At 41.8% G+C, this 19,768-nt stretch overlaps 1 protein-coding gene across 2 annotated transcripts in view; it reads right to left on the reverse strand.

Annotated features, from left to right (window-relative positions):
- POP1 (POP1 ribonuclease P/MRP subunit) overlaps positions 1 to 19,768 on the reverse strand; it is a 31,457-nt gene that overhangs the window by 9,239 nt on the left and 2,450 nt on the right. For both annotated transcript variants that reach the window (XM_045805884.2, XM_045805883.2), the window contains exons 2-12: positions 17,234 to 17,377; positions 15,094 to 15,258; positions 13,948 to 14,123; positions 12,222 to 12,470; positions 10,418 to 10,505; positions 9,810 to 9,997; positions 8,701 to 8,957; positions 8,478 to 8,571; positions 6,136 to 6,247; positions 5,446 to 5,565; positions 351 to 466 (exon numbers count right to left, since the gene is read on the reverse strand). In XM_045805884.2, coding sequence (XP_045661840.2) covers positions 351 to 466; positions 5,446 to 5,565; positions 6,136 to 6,247; positions 8,478 to 8,571; positions 8,701 to 8,957; positions 9,810 to 9,997; positions 10,418 to 10,505; positions 12,222 to 12,470; positions 13,948 to 14,123; positions 15,094 to 15,258; positions 17,234 to 17,375 — 1,707 coding nt within the window. In that variant the 5' untranslated portion in view covers positions 17,376 to 17,377. The remainder of the gene's footprint in view (positions 1 to 350; positions 467 to 5,445; positions 5,566 to 6,135; positions 6,248 to 8,477; positions 8,572 to 8,700; positions 8,958 to 9,809; positions 9,998 to 10,417; positions 10,506 to 12,221; positions 12,471 to 13,947; positions 14,124 to 15,093; positions 15,259 to 17,233; positions 17,378 to 19,768) is intronic.

The following is a 19,768-nucleotide window of genomic DNA, read 5'->3' on the forward strand; positions in this document are numbered from 1 at the left end:
CCTAGCCTTCTGTCCCATCATCTACTCTGGTCCCTGGTCCTGGCAGGAGCTCAATCATGGTGCAATTAAAGATAGAACATTTAAGGGAAAAAGAAAACAATAAAAGAAAAACACATATTTAAACCATGGAATTATCATTTTAAATGAAAAGTCTTTGTTATAACTTTTTCTAGAGATGATTCTTCTCTAAGAACAACAACAAAAAAAACCCTAAGTAAGGGATCAATAAATTGAAAATATAAGGAAGTCCATGGGATTCTATAAGGATGAAATAACTTTTACAGCATCTAGAGTGAGGAATTTCAACCTGTCTTCAGGACTTGACCAATAATCCTTACGCCATTAGTTACCTGATCCGAGATTTTATTCTCTGTGACACTCTTACAGATTGCTTGGTTCCAAAGAAAGCTATGCGCACAGTCCACAGGCACACCCTCCAGAAGCAGCTGTCTAACATTCTCATTATCTAAGAGGGAAAAGAAAGAGGCTTCAAACTTCATCCTTTAGATCAATGAAGTCAAACTCTAAACATTGCCAGCGGACCTTCTGTTACAAGAAAATATTTTGTAGGTGCTCACTTAACTTCTCTAGAAGAATTTCCTTGACTAGAAATTAAGTTATTCCTATAGCTGGTTTCGAAATCTGCAAAACGGCAAAGACCTCCTAAGCTTAATTTTCGGGCATTTACTTTTAGTGTATACGATACGAATATCACATTCAGCTACCTCTAAATAACTGCCTAATCCCACACTTAAGATTCTAGGAACCACTGCACAGGTGAACAGTTTCTTTATAACGTGCTAAGACAGTACAAGCCATATTTTAACTATTGGTTTCAGGGCTCTTTACATCATTCTTGGCCCAACCGTTGCGAGTCAACAGATATCAGCTTCTTCTACTCTATTATTTCAAGTCTCTTTATAATCCTTTTTCATTGAACTGAATGTTTATTCCTTCTGTACAACATGTTTTTCTTATTCCTTTAAGATGAGTATATTTTCATCCCTTTAAATAAACTACACCATGCCAGAAAGTACTCTAGTGGGAAAAAAGAAGAAACTTTTTTCAATTATAAACATCTCTATGGCTAGAAGACATTTCCTACATGAAGTCATTGAAATACTGGGGGGGGGGGGAATCTTCCAAATGTATTTTGTTGCACTGAAAAATTAAAAGAAAGAAAAAAAGAAAGACAATCCACGAGTTTTGGCTAACGTCGAGACTGCCTACATAGAAAGGTCACACTCAAAGGCACATACCTGCATGGGTCTGATGGCTGGAAAAAAAATAAGTTGGAAGCGACGGGGTCTTTAATGTGACAGATTTCAGGGGAGAACAAAGATAGAGAATGTTACATTGATGAAAAGATCTGAGATAAAAGCTCCTTCAAGTGGAAACTCTTCTAGTCCGCTGCTGTCCCTCATGGAGATAATAACCAACAGCATCTCGTACCAGGGCTGTGTGCTGTGAAAGTTCCCACAGCCTGTCTAGGAGCAAAGAGCCTCCGTTTCAAACAGCCTCTGTCCACCCAGAACTGCTTTCCTGTGGAGTGCTGCCAACGATCTGAGTGACAGAAATGGGACTCTACAAAAGACCAGGCTCATGCGGAGGATGTAAAGGCACAAGAAAGACGACTTCGTCCCCAAATATTCTAAAAAAATAATAATAAATAAATAGATGAAACAAAGTAGGTAGGACAGCCAGACAATGGAGTCTCATTCAGTGTTAAAAAGAAATGAGCTACCAAGCCGTGAGAAGACATGGAGGAAGTTTAAATGCTTACTACAAAGTGAAAGAAGATAATCTGAAAAGGTTACATGCTGTATGATTCCAATGAGATGACATTCTAGAAAACAAAACTAGGAAGACAGTGAAAAGATCAAGGGCTGGGAGAGAGAGATGAATAGGCAGAGCACAGATTTTTAGGGCAGTGAAACTACTTTATGATACTACAATAATGGATTCATGTTGTTATAAATTTGTCAAATCCCACAGAATATTCAACACCAAGAGTGAACCCTAATGGAAACTATGTCAGTGCAGCTTCATGGACGCTGTGCATATGGGGGGGCAGGGGAATACAGGAACTTTCTATTCCTTCCACTCAATTTTGCGGTGAACCTAAAACTATTCTAAAATATAAAGTCTATTTAAAACAAAACAGAGTATGTCTGAAGGCAAAGGGAAAGGCCCTTTTAGGTCAAGAGTCTAGTACGGAGGGAGAAAGAATATTACCAGCTGAGTCAGCATATACCTAAGTGGGCAGAGAATGACTACTCATTCTGAATGTAATTCTAAATCCTTTGCCCAAGACTCAAATAAAGGGTATTTTCTTTCATACCCGGGCAAAAGCCTTCTTATTAACTACGTAACTGCAGAATAACTTAGAGGTGGAAGGAATTAGCTTTTTTCTCCTTTCTTAAATGTATTTGAAGATGACCAAACTTGAAATTAAAACTTTCTTAGTAAGAGAAGCAAAGGAAATTAAAGTTTTCCTCATTTGGCAATCAAATAAACCAAAGTTAGGCTTCAAATTCACTCTATGTTAAATTAAACATGCAGAACAGTTCAAGGAGACCAGCTGAAGCTATGAGGGCTGCTTCTCCCAAGAGCAGAAACAGAGAAGTCGGTGCAAAATGGCCAATAACTGCACATTTCATAAAGTCACCTGCAGCTCAGTGCTCTGAAGGGATAATCTCTCACCTATCACTCTAAAGGGAACTTGGTTCTCCCTGTGTTTGGGGTACACACTATCAAAGAGTGCATAAGGAGAAAGACCACAAAGAGCCCATGAGCACAAGTAAAGCATTTTCTAAAGCAAATTCATCTCAGATGACAAAGACTAGTTAAAACTACCTATCAAAGCAAACCAACAGATGCTAAGGAGAATAAATCCTAAAATAACAGTACAACAGGAATTATATTTTAAAATCTCACATGGAAAACCAGTTACTTACATAGTGAAATGCTGTTAAGTTGAAAAGATTTGCAAGAACACATTATTCAAGGATCAAATAATCAAGAAAACTTTTCCAAAGCATCTGAAAATATGCATCATTACTTCAGGCTCTTCACTGAAAGACGATCTCCTTCCCTACACCCTTGCTACTCTCCTCCCAATACTTCTGACACTCAAATGTGCAGCCGTTTTCCCCAGACCAAGCAATTCTGCAACACCAGCTGGGGGTCCTACAATTCACATCAATTCTGACACCACCTACCCGGAGATGCTGTCAGATCGCACAGGTTCAGGGCTCAGTCCCACAAGACTGCCCCTTCTTCAAATGCCAGTTGGAGTCCCTGGTCTCCTCTACTTCTGACCAGCTGGCTAGAAATTGGTCTCACCCATGACCCCCTCCTCAAATTCAGTAATTTGCTAGAATGACTCCCAGAATTCAAGAAAACAGTTTACTTACTCCATTACTATTGTTTTCTTTTTTTAAATGAAAAGATTTAGCTCAGAAACAGCCAAAGGTATGAGGGAATGAGGCTCTTGCCCTCTTTGGACTCACCCTCCCAATAGCTCCAGGTGTTCAGCAGACTGGAAGTTCTCCAAGCCCCAATTGTGTAAGACTTTTCCAGAGGCATAATCAAGTAGGCATGATTGATTAAATCACTGCCCACTGAATCAGACTCAATCTCTAACCCCTCTCCCCCTCCCAGAAGCAGGTCTGGGTGGGGCAGGGGTAGAAGAGCCAAGAAAGTTCCAACCCTCTAACTTTGTGGTTGGTTTCTGTGCCCCACCCCCAGCCCACCATCCTTAGACTTTCCACCTCATTAACATAAAAGGTGTGACTGAAAGGGGCTTTAATGAATAAGAAAACACTCTCCTTTAGCCTTTAAGGCTGTTATCACTTACGGAATTACAAGGATTTTAGGAGCTATATGCCAGGAAAGGGGCATCTGCACAAAGACCAAAATACGTGTTTCTTATTATATCGCAATATCACAGTCTTTTCAGAGTCCTCTAATTCCCAGTACACATAAGATGGTTTGTTCTCCAAATCAGGCAAACCCTTCTTTACGGTTTAAGTAGCACCAAAATTGGTCTGTTTTGTCCAAATCAAAACAGGCAGAGAATGACTTCAGATATAGAAAGAGAAACTGGAAGTATATCAGAGAATTGAGTTTTTGATCATCAGGACATGGAGATTCTTCCAAGGATTAATCTTTTATTAACTGACCCAGCTCATCAAAGTATATTTCTAACTTCAGTTTTAAATTATCATCCTAGATGGTGTGTTGCATTTGTCAGTAATACTGGTCTAATCCTAACTCCTCAAGAAAGTTTACTTCTTTATGTAGCGCACGTACCAATGCCTCTTCAATGAAAGTCCCTAAGACAGGTTTTAATAAAATACCACGATGACTACCAAGACGGGAGGCGTTCAGAGAAATTGAGTCATGTGTTTCAAGGTAGGCTTTAATTTTCCTGGAACTGATTCATATTAAGATAACAGCCTTAAAAAGGATTTAATACATGACTGCCTCATTCCAAAAAAAGATCTGAAGCAGCGAGGGAAAGTAAGTGGAGTTTAAACTACAGCTTTAAGCCAATTATGACAGTGCACGTTTAATGCTTAGTCGACACGCAACTTTTAGGGTTGCACCAGACAACAACGCCATTAAAAAAGAAAAGAGGCAACAACTCACTGAGTAATGTCTGAGGTTCCATAATTAACTAACCCCTCTCTCATCCGACCCACCTTTCATGGAAGGTTCTGACAGACTAATTTGTTGCTCCTTTAATAAGCTATTAACTACACGTGGAGGTAAAAAACAAAATCTGGAGTTATTACTATGCACACCTATATCTTTCCTCTCAAAATTCAGAAGGTAATTTTAATGATTCTTCCAATTAATAGTGTCCAAATGACAGTAGACACGATGCGGTATTACCACCATTGTTGCAAATCCCAGATCAGACTAAAATTTTAGCAGGCTCCTGCCCACCCTCCGATGCCACCCCCCGCCCAACAACCTCCCACAGGCCACTCTACTGAGTCTAAACCAAGGCATCTTACCCTTCAGCACCTGGGATGGCCTTGCCAGGATTCGAACCTGGATCATCTGTATGGTCAGACAGAGGCTTCCAATGAGCACAAGACCAGCTGCGGGTGCAGATCCCTTCCTCACAATTAAAATTCTGAAATGTCAGGCATTTTCAGAAAACCCAGTTGGCAGAAAGACAGGTTTTACCAGATACTAAAAATAAAGAACTCAGGGGGAAAAAATGAACATAAGGATCAGGCTATATGCCTCACGGCTAAAAGATACTTCCATATACACCATCTCCTTGGGTCGTAACTACCTTGAAAGGGAGTTCCAGTAAAGATCATCCTAACTTTTTACAGATGAAGTTAATACAGAGGGGTCAGAACTCTCCTCATGGGACTAAACTACTCAAAATTGTAAGGAAAACCAGGGGTGTTCTAGAAACTTTACCTTGGCATTTTTCTGGATTGGGCAAAACTTTGGACCTCTTTTGAGGCAAATTTATTCGAGGATCCCCAACTGTCAATCCCAAAATACTCCCGGCTGGAATTTCTGCTGGTGATGTTATTCCTTTAACAACAACAACAAAAAACAAACCTTTCACAAAGTCATTCACAATACATATATATTTGCTTGTATCTTCAAATTTTTTAATAAAAATTTCTTCCTGGGCTCCCTAGTAAAAAACATACATTCCTCTTTTGTCCCATTAATACTTCTGGAGAGTAAATTAACATTCATAAAGAGTAACGTTTCCTACCAAAAACATTAAATTAACATAACGGATTATTTTACGACACGAACACGTATACTTCCATCAGCGATAACTACAATAGCTTCACACACAAACGTAATTGTGTACAGGCAGTATAGACCTTAGTTTAGTACCTGGTCTACGTGTTTACCTATCATATCAGAATGCCAGTTATTTGGAATGCTAATGTAAACTCAAACAGAGTTTCCTGTGTTCGCTGAGTCAGGCACCCCTCTTCCGTGTTCTCTTGCCATATTTATGACAAGGAGTTACAAGTTAAAAAGCACTGCTCCGTGTAGTTAGCCCAACTGTAAAACACTCTTTTAACCCACTTCGCACTCCTCCCTTCTTCCCCAAACCACCCAGTCAGTATTCCCTCTGAATACCTCCCAACAACTCAAAAATGGCTTCTTGTCTGTGATGAAGGGAAACGCTATCAGGATTCTTACAGGTTTCAGTCCACCAGTGGTGAGGTGTCTTCTCTGTGTCCTCTCCCTCCTGAAAAATAACAACTCCTATTCACCAGACAAATAATGAATCAGACCTGACCATTTTGTAATGGTTGAGATACGTGGGCAACTGCCACCATATTTAACACAGTAATTCACACCAGCCTAACTACTCTTCTAATTAGAGGCAAGGACATAGCATTACACTTCTCTCAGGATTTCACACACTAAAAACCACACCCGAGGTTTCCAGAGAGGCTAACTAAGCTACTTCACACCTGCGTTCTTCTCTCAGCACACTACCGACAAAACAGGCCTGCTCCTTGCTCCTCTCCCACTACTGCCAACTTCATACCAATTTAAGCAATAAGACCTTCCCCACCAAAGAAAAACCAAACCGATACTGTTTGAAGAAATCTTCGGCAAAAGGATATCTTACAATTACATTATTCCTAGAAAGTTCAAATAAGATACACAAGTATTTTACTTATATTTTTCCCAGATAGAACAAGGAATTGAGCAAGGTTTCAAAAAGCACCACAGGGGTGCCTGGCGGGCTCAGTCAGAAGAGAGTGCAACTCTTGATCTCGGGGTCACGCGTTCGAGCCCCATGTTGGCATAGAGATTACTTAAACGAATAAAAAAATAAAAACTTAAAACAAAAACAAATAGAAAACAAAAAAGCACCTCAGTGCCAGTACCTCATACACCAAGAGAGAAAACCTACAGCCATGATTCACACTGGAGTTCAGTGAAGTAGGACGTGTTCCTACAGAGTCTAAAGAAGCAACCCGTTAACATATGGGCTACTTTCCTCACAGAAACTCAGGTAGCATAGCTTCTTGGTTTCAAGTACGGGCTCTGGAACCAAACTTCTTAGGTTCAAATCCTCCCTGAGCAACTGATTAGCTAGAGTGGAGCCCCTACTCTGTGCCAAGCACGGAGTCCTTGCCGTCACCAAGTTCAATGTCAACGTCGCATAAGGACACAAGCAAATCTAGACATATAAACGGAGAAACTGTGCAAAATGCAATGAAATATAATGCAATTTATATCATTTAACTTGGGGGTCAGGAGGGGATTCCAGAGGGAAATGATATGGAGGCTGAAGTCTGAAGAATAAGGAAGGTTTAGCCAAGCAGAGAGGGGGCTGGGGCGGAACGTTCAGCCAGGTGGGGAAAAAGCAGGTGTGAAGGCTCCAAGGGAGCGGAGACCGGACAGAAGGCCAGCACGGCTGAGCTGCAGGTGTGGAGAGAGCGAGCCAGGGAGGCAGGAAGCCACAGGAGCGTGCAGTCACGTGAAGGACTGTGGATTTCACCACAAACACAGTAAGAAGCTATGCAAAAGCTTTCCATCGGGAAATGACATGATGTGAATCAACCGTTAAAAGGGAATTCTGTTTCCTACGTGGAGGATGGAGTGAAAAGAAGGAATAGCAGAGGAAGTGAGGCAGCTGCTTTGGTGTGCAGGCAAGAGACACGGTGGCTGAGGCCGGTGTGGAAGCAACAGAGCGAGAGACAGAAGAAAGTCTCTTTCTTCTAACAGCCCAAAACCTGTTCTGACTGAACATCTTACTTGACCATGTGAAATCTGTGAGAGGCACTGGCACGGAAGGGTTAGCTGCACTCACACAGGGAAACCAACCGAATCTGAACCCGGAGTGTCTGATTCCTGACCTCGTCTCTCCTCCTAGACCTGCGTGGTCGATTCAGTAGACACCAGCCACGGAGAGCGATTTCTATTTAATTTCTAGTGAATTACAATTACATGAAGGTACAAATTCAGTTCCTCAGTCACACTGGCCACATTTCCAGGGCTCAAGAGCTACATGTGGCTAATGGCTACCACACTGGGCTCCACAGAAGATTATCACCCTTGCAGAAAGTTCTATTGGAAAGTGCCGCACTAGACATGTGGCTCTGAACCTTTTAAGGATCACAGACCCTTAGAACTAGCCCCGGAAAATGTGCACCACACAAGTACAAACGAACTGCACACACTTTCAGTGATTTTAGGGGCTCTCTGTTACCTACAAAACTCATAAAACTCAAAAACTACATGGATTCTCTGCATTTAAATAAGAACAAGTCAGTTTACTTATTAGATTCGCTTAGATCTGTTCTTCTAGAAGTGAAAGATGACCAAGTATTTGATAATAAGCGTAGGCAGAGGAATAAACAGTTATAGGCCATAGCCCAAAATGCTACCGAGGTATGTTAGGTTTCACCAATTTGCGAAGAAGGACATGAATAAAGCACCACAGTCACACTGACGCTTACGGTGTGGACAGAAGCGGCTTTTAGCGCCTCAGTCAGGACAGAGTGGGAAAGTGGACCGATCAACCGCAGCCTGTTCACCTCCATCGTCAAATCACTGAAAGACAGAAAAGGTCTTAAGATGGAAACTTCCATCTTAACAGACACAGTGTCTGAGCCACTGGTGAAAACAGAGCAAGTCTTCACTAAAATGGTTCAGTGGGTTCGGGGCAAATTCAGCCTGTACCTGATTACAATGCCTGTGGCTGGACAGATCCAAGAAGATGGTTGATGGGGATCTCTAGTTCCGTCACCGATAACTTTTTTAACGGGTTGAGCACTTTCTCCATCATCTTTCCGTTTTCTTTTCTTGCCAATTTTCTCATCAGGCAGTTCAGTTTGGCTTTTTTCTTCCGATGTTGTCGGCAGGGGGCTGGGGGTGCAGACTGTTGATTTAAGGGGTTCCACACACTGGCACACTGCTTTGAGCTCCTCTAAAACATCCTAAGGAAATATTGAAACACTTCAAGTGGTTTAGTTCATATTATTTTTTACTCCCTTTAAAAAATTCACATCTTTATCCCTTTACAAATTAAATGAAATTCATCATCATCAAAAAGCTTTTTTGGCGCTTCTAAACAGTGCATGGCACTTGAAACAAAAAAAACTCCTCGGAGTCGGGGCGCCTGGGTGGCCAGTCGGTTCAGCATCTGCCTACGGATCAGGTCATGACCCTAGGGCCCTGGGATCGAGCCCCCAACTGAGCCCAGCAGGGAGTCTGCTTCTCCCTCTCCCTCCACTGCTCCCCCTCCTTGTGCACTCTCTCTCTGTGTCAAATAAATAAAATCTTTAAATAAATTTTAAAAAACCAAACAAACAGAAAACCTAAGTGTGAAAGACTAATGAAAACAACACGACTATTCTGAACAATTAACATTTTTTTGAAAACGAGATTAAAGAGAACATTTCCAGCCTACCATATAAAAGCAGTGAATAGACCCGAAAAAATCAATGAATAAGAGAGGTTAAAAATCATCAGAATTACTCAAAACAGCTTCTCATCCTCAAAGAGACTCTGACAAGCACCTAGATACCAGTGAATTCAGGCCTGGTGGAGCACTTGACCAAAAGCCACTGCATAATCCGGTGGGTTTTCATCTCTACTTTCCCTTATGGCTTACTAAAAAGTGAAAGGTCAGGATTGCTTCATTTCATATTCACATCACAGTCTTCCCTATATTCCAATACCAGCAATCAGCCCAACTTTTATACTACTTAAATTCCCAAAGCATTGATTCCCATGGTAATTAAGAGTGCGGTGACAGAGTGGCAAGGAGAGAGTTTCACGGATTCTACCTGCTTAAGCGATGGATGAAGCCAGATCCACAGCTGCCTGCTCTCTGAAGTGTGGCCGGGGGTCCCCTCAGACTTCCAAATAAACGTGACAGGCCCCAGCATCTCTTGAGGGTATCTGTTTGCCCGATAAAGCATGACACTACCTTGGCGCTTCCCAGACAGGCAGTGAACGGCCGCGAACGTCAGTCCTGGCATAAACAAAGACAAAACTCTACGATCTCCGGTGCTGAGATGGCCGTGTTACCGCCCAGTCACCGTCCTGCTACTTGCTGTCTGTCTGCATGAGGGATGAGGTGCTGCTTTTGATCCCTGCACAAAGCCTGGCACACAGTAAGTTCTCAAAGAAACAGCGACCGAATGATTTAATGAGGTTTGAGCTTCTGCCCGACTGAACTCCCTCCACCAGAACACCGGCTCTCTCCCTTTACACCTGACACTGTTGGAAATGATCCGAAACCACCCCATCTTCCCCAACACTAACACACTCCCTGGAACGAGAACTGTCTCACGGATTTTGATATATGTTTAAACTCCAAAACGCTTACTTGCTCGTGACATGAATAAATACACAAAGACTAAAACAGCACTCGGCTTCGAAACACGTTTACCTGTATCTATGCTACACATCGGAGAAAGGGCCTTCAGTATTTCTTCCTCTTTGCCCTTCAACTCCAAACAACAGTAGTAGGATAAATCCTGCACAAAGGGAGAGACATAATTACTTAGGGAGTGACATGAGGGAAAACTGTGAGTAGCCAAAAGCCACATCAGAAAAACTTCTACGGGTCCAAGACACAGACCAAATTGCCAAAGCTATCGTTTCATAAGTCAAAATCTGAAACCTGTCTATTCCTAGGACGTTAGCAAATACTCTTAAACCAATCTAAAGAAAAATCAAAATGAATTTTCATTTCAAGTGTTAAGTTACTGTGTCCTTTTCAGAAAGAAAATCTGTGAGCACGTCTGGCTGGCTCAGAGCTTGCTGGGAGCAACCCAAATGTCCGTTGTTGGATAAACAGATAAACAAGATGGGGTATCACATACAATGGAGTACTATTCAGCCTCAAAAATGAGGGGAATTCCAACACATGATACAACATGGCTGAACCTTGATGACATTATGTTAAGTGAAATAAGCCAGCCTCAAAGGATAAGTATTATGTGATTCTACTTATATGAGGCATCTGCAATGGTCAAATCCCTAGAGAAAGAAAGTAGAATGGCGGTTTCTGGGAGCAAGAGAGTGGGCAATGGGGAGTTACTGTTTAATGGAGATAGTTTCAGTTTGGGAAGATGAAAAAGATCTGGAGATGCAAGCTAATAACAGTTAAACAACAACGTGACCACAGTTAATGCCACAGAACTGCGCACTTAAAAATAATTAAAGGGGGTGCCCAGCTGCCTCACTCCATAGAGCGTGCAACTCCTGATCTCAGGGTGCTAAGTTCAAGCCCCACGCTGACTGTAGAGATTACTTAAAAACAAAATCTTAAAAAAGAAAATAATTAAAGTCGTAAAATTTGATGTTATGTACATTTTACCACCATTTTTTTAAAGGTTGTTATATTGATTACTCTGCTATGTTGCTCTCAAGATCTTGGTATCAGAGAATATTAATATCAGTGGCTTTTAAAACTTGGCCACGGCTTCCAGGTCTGGAATGAACAGGTCATGGGGATAAAAGGCACAGCATAGGGAACACAGCCAATGATACTGTAATAGCGTTGTGTGGTGACAAATGGTAGCTATGCTTTGGGGAGCACGGCATAACATATAGAAAAGTTGATTCATTATGTTGTATACCTGTGACTAATGTAACATTGTGTGTCAACTATACTCAGATAAAAAAGTTAAAAACAAAAACAAAAAAATCTGGCCAAGGTCATCCTGCCATTGAAAGACCCTCTGCAAAGAGCAAATTTCTAAGTATGTACTGGAAGAGAGAAAGCAATTGATTTAGCAATTGGGGGAGGGGAGAGGGCCAAGATAAATACTATTACCAGGCTCTAAAGCAAACTGTCCTCTCAAAGAATTTAAAACAAACTTCCTAGCATCCCACTGAATCATAAACATCTACGACAGCATTTTGAACACAGCTAAGGGCACACAAACATTTGTTGTGGATGAATGACTTCTAAATGAATCAATGCTGAAGAAATCTCGAACATGACCACCAAGACCCTGCAGGACCTGGTTCCTACTTATTTCTCGCGAACTAACCTCACCTTCATGTGATCCTCGAGCTCACTCTCTTCGTCTTTATCACACAGAATTTATTTCCATTCTTCCCTCTCACCTGCCTTCCTCTGCTTCCCCGACTCTCTCATTGTCTTACCCCTCCAGGCTGAGCCCAGACATCACTTCCATTTTGTCTAAAAGAACAGAAAAAGAAAACTAGCTGGGAAAACAGACCTGAAGGAGGCAACGGTTTGTCATGGCTCGGTAGCAGGCTCTGTGGCTCTTCAGCGTCGGCCTCTCCCCAAGACAGTAGCCCCACTTCTTGACCATGTGAAACCGTTTGGCGTGCCAGATGTGAGTTTCTAACCATATGTTCTTCTTTTGTCTACGGTTGAATTCTAGCACCCGGTTTTTGTGACATCTTCGAGCTTTATGGCATTTATTCTTTGAATGTTCTTTTTTCTGATGGACTGCTTTCTCGGCCTGTGGTTTCAAGAAGAGAGGCAGATCCTAGTTTGTAACTGTCTCCAAACAAAGTTACATGTGAGGAATTCAAACAGCTAGCGTTAGATTAAGTGGACTCCATCAGTGTGCTTAATTTTTTTAACTTGGTTCTCTCTCCAATGGAAGAGCAGAAGGGGAGGCAACAGGGAAGATTTCAGAGACAGGCAGACTTAGAGAGGAAGCACAGTCCTGTCGCTTACTAACTGGGCAAGCTTCATGGACTATGAGGATTGGAATATTTATAAAACACAAGCTTACTGTGGCTATTCATACTGGAGAGCAAGAAAATAAATCAGATGCTAGATTTTTTGTTATTGGTTTTAATGGTTTTTTAACCTCTGAGATTAGAACTAAACCCAAAACATAGGATGAAAAATGTAAAGCGAGGAAAACCTACACATTTCATGTTGGTTAGGTCCTGAGAGACAAATGCCAAACCTGATCACTGGGAAACAAACATTACATTACATCTAGAAAGCACAAAATTCCTGTTCAGTTTTCGTTCTTCATCTCCTCCACAGCTGAGCAAAACTTTTGTGGAAAGAAAAACAAAACCCAAACACTCATCCCCCTTAGTCTGCGGGCCCCTAAGCACAAAGACTCTGTGTTGACGAGCGCTAATCCCACCACCAGAGCAGTATCAGTACACAGAAGGCACTCCATGAAGAGCTTTTAAGTCAACTAGCAAAGACATGGGTAGCTTAGACAATCGGAGAATGCCCAAGCCAAGGATTTTGGTGAAGCCAAAAACAACTAGACTTAAACAAAAATTAAATCCAAGTTTCAAATTTTCAATGCTGAAAAAGTCAAAAGGCAAATACTACGCATCGATGCTGCTTTTTTTGTCCTTAACCTTCCAACTTCCAGCTGGCCACACCCCCAAAATGCAGAGTTAAAATCGCTTATGTGGCAAGGTCAGGATTGTATTTTAAATATGGCAGGAGAACGTCAACTATTTAATGCCATTAAAAGAAAGGGCTTTCAAAACTAATTTAAAAAAAGGAAGTAGGGGAAAAAAGAAAAAAGAAAGAAAGGGTGTCCAAACACTACGTGCAAGGGATGCCTGGGGGGGCTCAGTCGGTTAAGCATCTGCCTTCAGCTCAGGTCATGATCCCAGGGTCCCCGGATCGAGTCCCACATCGGGCTCCTTGCTCAGCGGGGAGCCTGCTTCTCCCTCTGCTTGCCACTCCCCTTGCTTGTGCTCTCTCTCTCTCTCTCTCTCTGACAAATAAATAAATAAATAAAATATTAAAAAAAAAAAAAAGCCAAACACTATGTGTAATATCCAACTGCCTGCTAATAAGCAAAGAAAGTAGGGGGGAGTCATGATTAAACCAAAAAAATATTCAAGATGAGCATGTTGCTTTGGTTTTCATTTTAATTCTGTTAGGTTAACACTCTTCAATTTCCTTCCAGAACTACTAACTTAAACACCGACACTGAGTGAAGCTCCTACCTCCTTCCGGGCAGTCTCCTGCAACCGTCTGGGAAGGCGCTTGACATTGTGGCTCATGGCTCTCCGCCTCATGTGCCGGGGCAGGGTCTGGAACACCAGCGAGTTAGAAGATGTCTGGGTCACTGCTTTCAACATGGCACTGATTTCAGCGGCTCGGGCTTGAGCAAAAGTGGAAGCTGTTGACAAAAACAGCACCATCATTAAAAACAAGTCTTGAACCCATACTTCTGGTAGATCTCAGAAGGAAGACAGATTGGAAGTACATGAGTTTACAACCCACCCACCATCCGAATTAGATTAATACCAAGGCTGGTTATTTCTGTATGATAAGATTATGAAACTATTCTGTTTTTACTTCCGTTTTCTACAAGGATTCACTGTTATTTTTCTAACCAGAAAAAAAGTTTAAAAGCAAGTTTACAAAGAATTTCTTCAAACAGAGGCCTGTGTGTGATATAATCACAACCATTTTTAAGTGTAACAATCACACAAGAAAACAAAGAAAAAGCAAGATTTTAATAATGGTTGTGACTTCAAGGATTTTTTTCTTTAATATTTTCTGCTTTTTCCAAATACGTACCCATAGCTGTTACTAGTTTTCCTTACAGAAAAACAGAATTTTTTTGTAAGTGTAAACAAACAGCTGGAAAAATTTAAGCTGGAGAAATTTTGTCCCCAAAGGCACACCTGAAGAATATAGGGTTATGGGATAGCAGGGGTGACTGAAGACAAGGTCTGAAAAGGCCTAGAGACAGGTATTTAAAGGTATTAGTTACCCTCAGGGTGTGTTAAATTTGGTTTCATCTTTGGAGAATGTGTGAGGAGTGTAGATGGCATTTGAGATTTTAAAAAAGAGGTGGGGGAAGGGCAAAGAAGATTTTAGGACAAAAGGGACCAGTTCACAGATACGGACTTTTAAGAACATGAAAAAGAAGAAAAAAGAAACTGCAGAGAGGAGAGCAATCAGGTTCAAGGAAGCTACAGCCAAAGTCCAGGCTGGAAGTGAGAAGGGCCCAATGTGGAAGGAGAGGAGGAAAGGAGAGAGACGGGGAGGCAGGGCCAAGACAGACAGCACTGGAAATCTGGCTGCATTAGAAACAGAGAGCTCATCGTATAACCAAACTTCACTTCTTCACAAACACCTACCAGTTATATACTTGGGAATCTCCTGAGACGTGCCCTCAGGACCTGCTTTCCATCCTCCCTTTTTTTTAAACATTATTTTAGAGGAAGACTGTTCCTTCACATCAGGATCAATTAGGGAATGGGTCGTTTTGGTTTGCCGCTGTCGTGAAGTTCCAGGAAAATGCTCTAGTTTATTTAAAAAAAAAAAACAAAAAACACAAGAAGAAATAGGTCAGCCTTACCAGGGATCTGGATTACAGTGAAGAACACCATTCCCTGGGTGGTAACACTAATCACATTTCTAATCCTACAACGACCCTATAAGGAGACTATCTTCCCTTTAAAGAGGAGGGAACCTCAGATATGCCCAAGGTGACAGTGCTAGCAGGCAGCACGCTGGCTAATCTTGTCAGCATGACAAATTAACCTTGCATGTAACTGATAAAGGGACCTTTTCTCCAAATAGTACAAAACAGATTTTAAATCTAAGCTCCCTTAAATGCTACAATTTACATGATTTTGTATATTCAATCTTTCATTATAATTCTCTAGCACACTCACGTTGGGTGCCTGTGCTAAATTAAAGAAAGAAATAAAAGCCAAGTCTCTATACAAATGTCTGGGCGTTAAAACCACTGACTTTAAGGTAACATCGAATCCCTGTCTGCAAATGGAGGCAGAGATCAGTAGAGGATTTTATGGTGTTCCAGCTTATTTCCATCATAGTGTTAATTATTAAGCCCCTGTAAAGCATGAAACATGTTACAAAGTTTGTCACTGGGAGATTTAAATGAGATAGTGTGTGTGAAGGCTTATTACATGGCATGGTAGGCCTCGACTGTCGGATCCAAATCTAAATCTTACAAATATGAGTCTAAAACTTACTTAATCAGATCCAAAGCACACTCTTCTTTAAAGTGTCCCCCAAAAGTTCTTGGTCACCTGCTTGCTGTCTTCCCAAACTGGCATTTTCTATTGTTACCCAATGAATAACTATTACCTTCGTATCACCTTCTAAGGTTCTAAAATCAGCACACGAGCTAAATACAGATACAATAAACACACTGTGCTTCTTTTAGGGAATAAAATACTGTAATTTTTTTTTAAAGATTTAATTTATTTATTTGTCAGAGAGAGAGGGCGCGAGCACAACCAGGGGGAGCAGCAGGCAGAGGGAGAAGCAGTCTGCCGGATAAGCAAGGAACCTGATGCGGAACTCGATCCCAAGACCCTGGGATCATGACCTGAGCTGAAGGCAGACGCTGGTTGAGCCACGCAGGTGTCCCTAAAATAGTGTAATTTAATAGTAACTGTGTTAAGATAGAGATACAATATACCCGCTCTAAGATACATACAGCCAATTCTTATTCCCAGTAGTTATGCACCATAAAGTCACAAAGAACACTGAATTAGCAAAATACTGAACCACTGTTCCTAGAGGAAATATATATATACACACAAACATAGCACACTGATTGCAATCTCACATCATAAAAACAACTCATCCTGGTACATTGTTTCCCTTACTTACAAAGGAAAAAAGAGAGTCAGAAGTGCTAAGTGATCCGCCTGAGGCTGCCCACCACGAGCACTCCGTCCCCATTCAGAGAGGGAGCTCCCTGGGCCCTGCTGCGCCGCCCCGCTACAGCCTCCCCACTCTGGTCATCTCTGTAAGAAAGCCGAAGCAAGAAGGGAGCTGGGAACCTCAGCTAAGAACGTCCACATGGGGTGACTCAAATTTTGTCCATCTCTTCGCAAGTCCACGAATGACCACCAAAGTACCATAAGTATTAAGCTGGGGGTTACAAATCAACTTAGTGACTAGATGAATTTGCGAATACAAAATGTGTGAATAATGAGGGTCAACTGTACCTGTTTTTAATGCAGGTCATTTACTATTTAAATAATAACTATCAAGAAGAGCTGACAAGGGGCGCCTGGGTGGCTCTGTCAGTTAAGCGTCTGCCTTCGGCTCAGGTCATGATCCCAGGGTCCTGGGATCCAGCCCCAAGTCGGGCTCCCTGCTCAGAGGAGAGTCTGCTTTGCTTCTTCATCTTCTTCTGCCCCTCCCCCTGCTTAATATTGCAAAGAAAAAGAAAAAAAAAAAGAGCTGACAAAAGCATTTTGATCCAGAGTGGAGAGAGTACTGTGTGTATCTTACCTTGTTTTTGAGCTTGGAAAGCTCTCCCACCTCCATTATGGTACTTTGTGCCCCTATCGGCCACAAAGCCAGAAGATAAAGTCACATTAGTGGGCTGGTTTCTCATTTTCTTAGCATGTTTTCTTTCTTTTGCATTAGACATTTCTGGAAAGAAAGTAATAAATTTAGTACAGGCAAAGGGAACCTCCGTACAAAAAATAAAAATACATCTAGTAAATAAATATTCATGTAACTCAAAGTTTGATTCTTCGATATAACCAATCTTCATTTATTATAGGTGGGTTGATGATATCAAAATGTGATCCCAGGACTCATCTCCAGCAGAGATTCATCAGCAGGGCCATCTCTAAGGAAGTCATGAATGGTATTAACACCAAAAACCCAATTCAAGAGGGAAAAAAGAATTCTACTGGTGTAAGAGACCGTTATTAGTATATTCCAGAATGCATTGCCAGGTAATTCAATTATATGCCAATGTCGACACTACATAGTCTATCGAAAGAATGAAAAATGAGGTATGAGAAAAGATCCTTCTGCCGTGGCAAACATTCTCAGGTGAAACCAGAGCGACCTCACTCAATGAGATACAGCGCACACTATTCTGATACGACACCCCTACAAAAACTGAACATAAACTACTGATGCTTTCGTTTCCGCCATGGAGACGGACCAGCTGTACCTGTAATTTAGAACAGCCAAAAGATTTCAATTTAAAATAAGGATAAAGGACAAAACCCTGGGGGAGCCTGATGGATTTACTCTGTAGTTCTCAACTCTCAAACTCAACATCCCCTTTTTTCTTTTTTTAGATTTATTTATTTATTTGAGAGAGAGAAAGAGCAGGGGGAAATAGGCAGAGAGAGGGAGAGAGAGTCTTGGACAGACTCCCTGCTGCGCGTGGAGTCCGACTCCGGGCTTGATCTCCTGACCGAGTTCAGAACCTGAGCCGAAATCAAGAGTCGGATGCTTCAACTGACTGAACCACCCGGGTGGCCCGTCCCCCTTTTTTTTCTGAATGGTTTGAAACCCCTGTTTTCTATTTTGAAATAAAACTCATTAATAACATAACCTACTAGACACATAACTTTTACCAATATACACCCTATAATATGTGCCCTAACTATTATGTAACGGAGAACTAAAAAGTAATTTTAATAAAAGAACGCGTACTTTCTGTATGTAAGTATTTCACCACTACTGGGTGACGTTAGGTAGTAGGGAGACATTCTGGACTCCGGGGTAAGGCACCACAACACAGGCCTAGTACAGGCACTGCAAAGCTGGAGAAGAGGCCTGGAGAGGCCCCCGTGCCGCAGTCATTCCCTCGCCTCTCACTGACTGTAGGGAAATCTGAAGAGGTCTGTGCGAAGGAAGGAAGCAGCTCAGAGTAGCAGGGCCAAGCTGTTCTCAAAGCGTTTCAGTGTTTTAATACAGTCTTTACCGGTACCCACACATAGAATTACCACAAATGCAACAGCTACAGAGGCAAAGAGATACAGGTGGGTTGTACCTGTGCCTCAAAGAGAAGGCAGCAAGGCCACTGGTGACATAGTTTTCCGAGCTAGCGAACACCCCTTGGTAAAGTAGCAAAAGCAGGAGAGGGGGAAGGAGAACAATCTTGTTTTGATTCATTGCATTCCTGGAAGATTCAGTGTATATTAAAACCATGTAACTGATATTTTGTGCTTTTATGTAAAACAGGTATTGGGCTATTGTGGGGCTTTCCTGCACACTGCAGGATGTCTGACATCCCTGCGCCCTGCCCGACAGGTGCCAGCAGTGTTACCCCACTCGTTATGCCAACCAAAAACACCTGCAAAAACTAACAGACTGCCACCTCAAGAGTTGCACCACTTCTACTGAATGCCACTGAATTAACTACCACCCACTCACTTCCCTCTTTCCCAATGCAGGGCTTCATTCAAAATTAAGAGTAACCAGTGTTGTGTAGTATTTAAGAACCCTTCCCCTGGAGTTAGAAAGATCTGGATCAAATACCTTCCTTAACACTTTTTAGTTACATAATCGTAGGAAAGTTACCTTCCCTCTTTGAGCCTCAGTCCCCTCCTCTATGAATGGGAATGGTCACAAGCTGCTGTGAGAATAAGGTAATGAACATAACACTTGGAGCACGGTGCTTTGCAAAAACTAAGGGCTTGATTTATGGTAGCTATTATTCTCACCCAGAGGAGAGAGAAAACTGAGCAGGTCACGGGAGGCCAGACTGAAATAACAGAGATTATGTCATTTCACTTTCTCATTCCATTCTGCTTTCACCCAAATGAAAGACAATTACATGTACACCCAAAAACATTTTTCAAATTTAAAAGATATATAGGAAGTAAGTAAAGTTCTGCAGAACCCGTCGGCTAGTGAATGACATGGTTCAGATCAGTTTGCATTAAGAACCATCGAGAATGGTTTTACAAAACAATTCAGTTCACCTACTATTATCTAGTTGAATCAGAACTTACCCAGCAAGACAGAGCACGACCTGGGAACCCTGGTCCGCTCAGCACGAAAACAGGCCAGGAG

This window comes from Ursus americanus, chromosome 9 (genome assembly GCF_024610735.1).
Source record: "Ursus americanus isolate L20-20 chromosome 9, mUrsAme1.1.p, whole genome shotgun sequence".
NCBI classification, from domain to species: Eukaryota; Metazoa; Chordata; class Mammalia; order Carnivora; family Ursidae; genus Ursus; species Ursus americanus.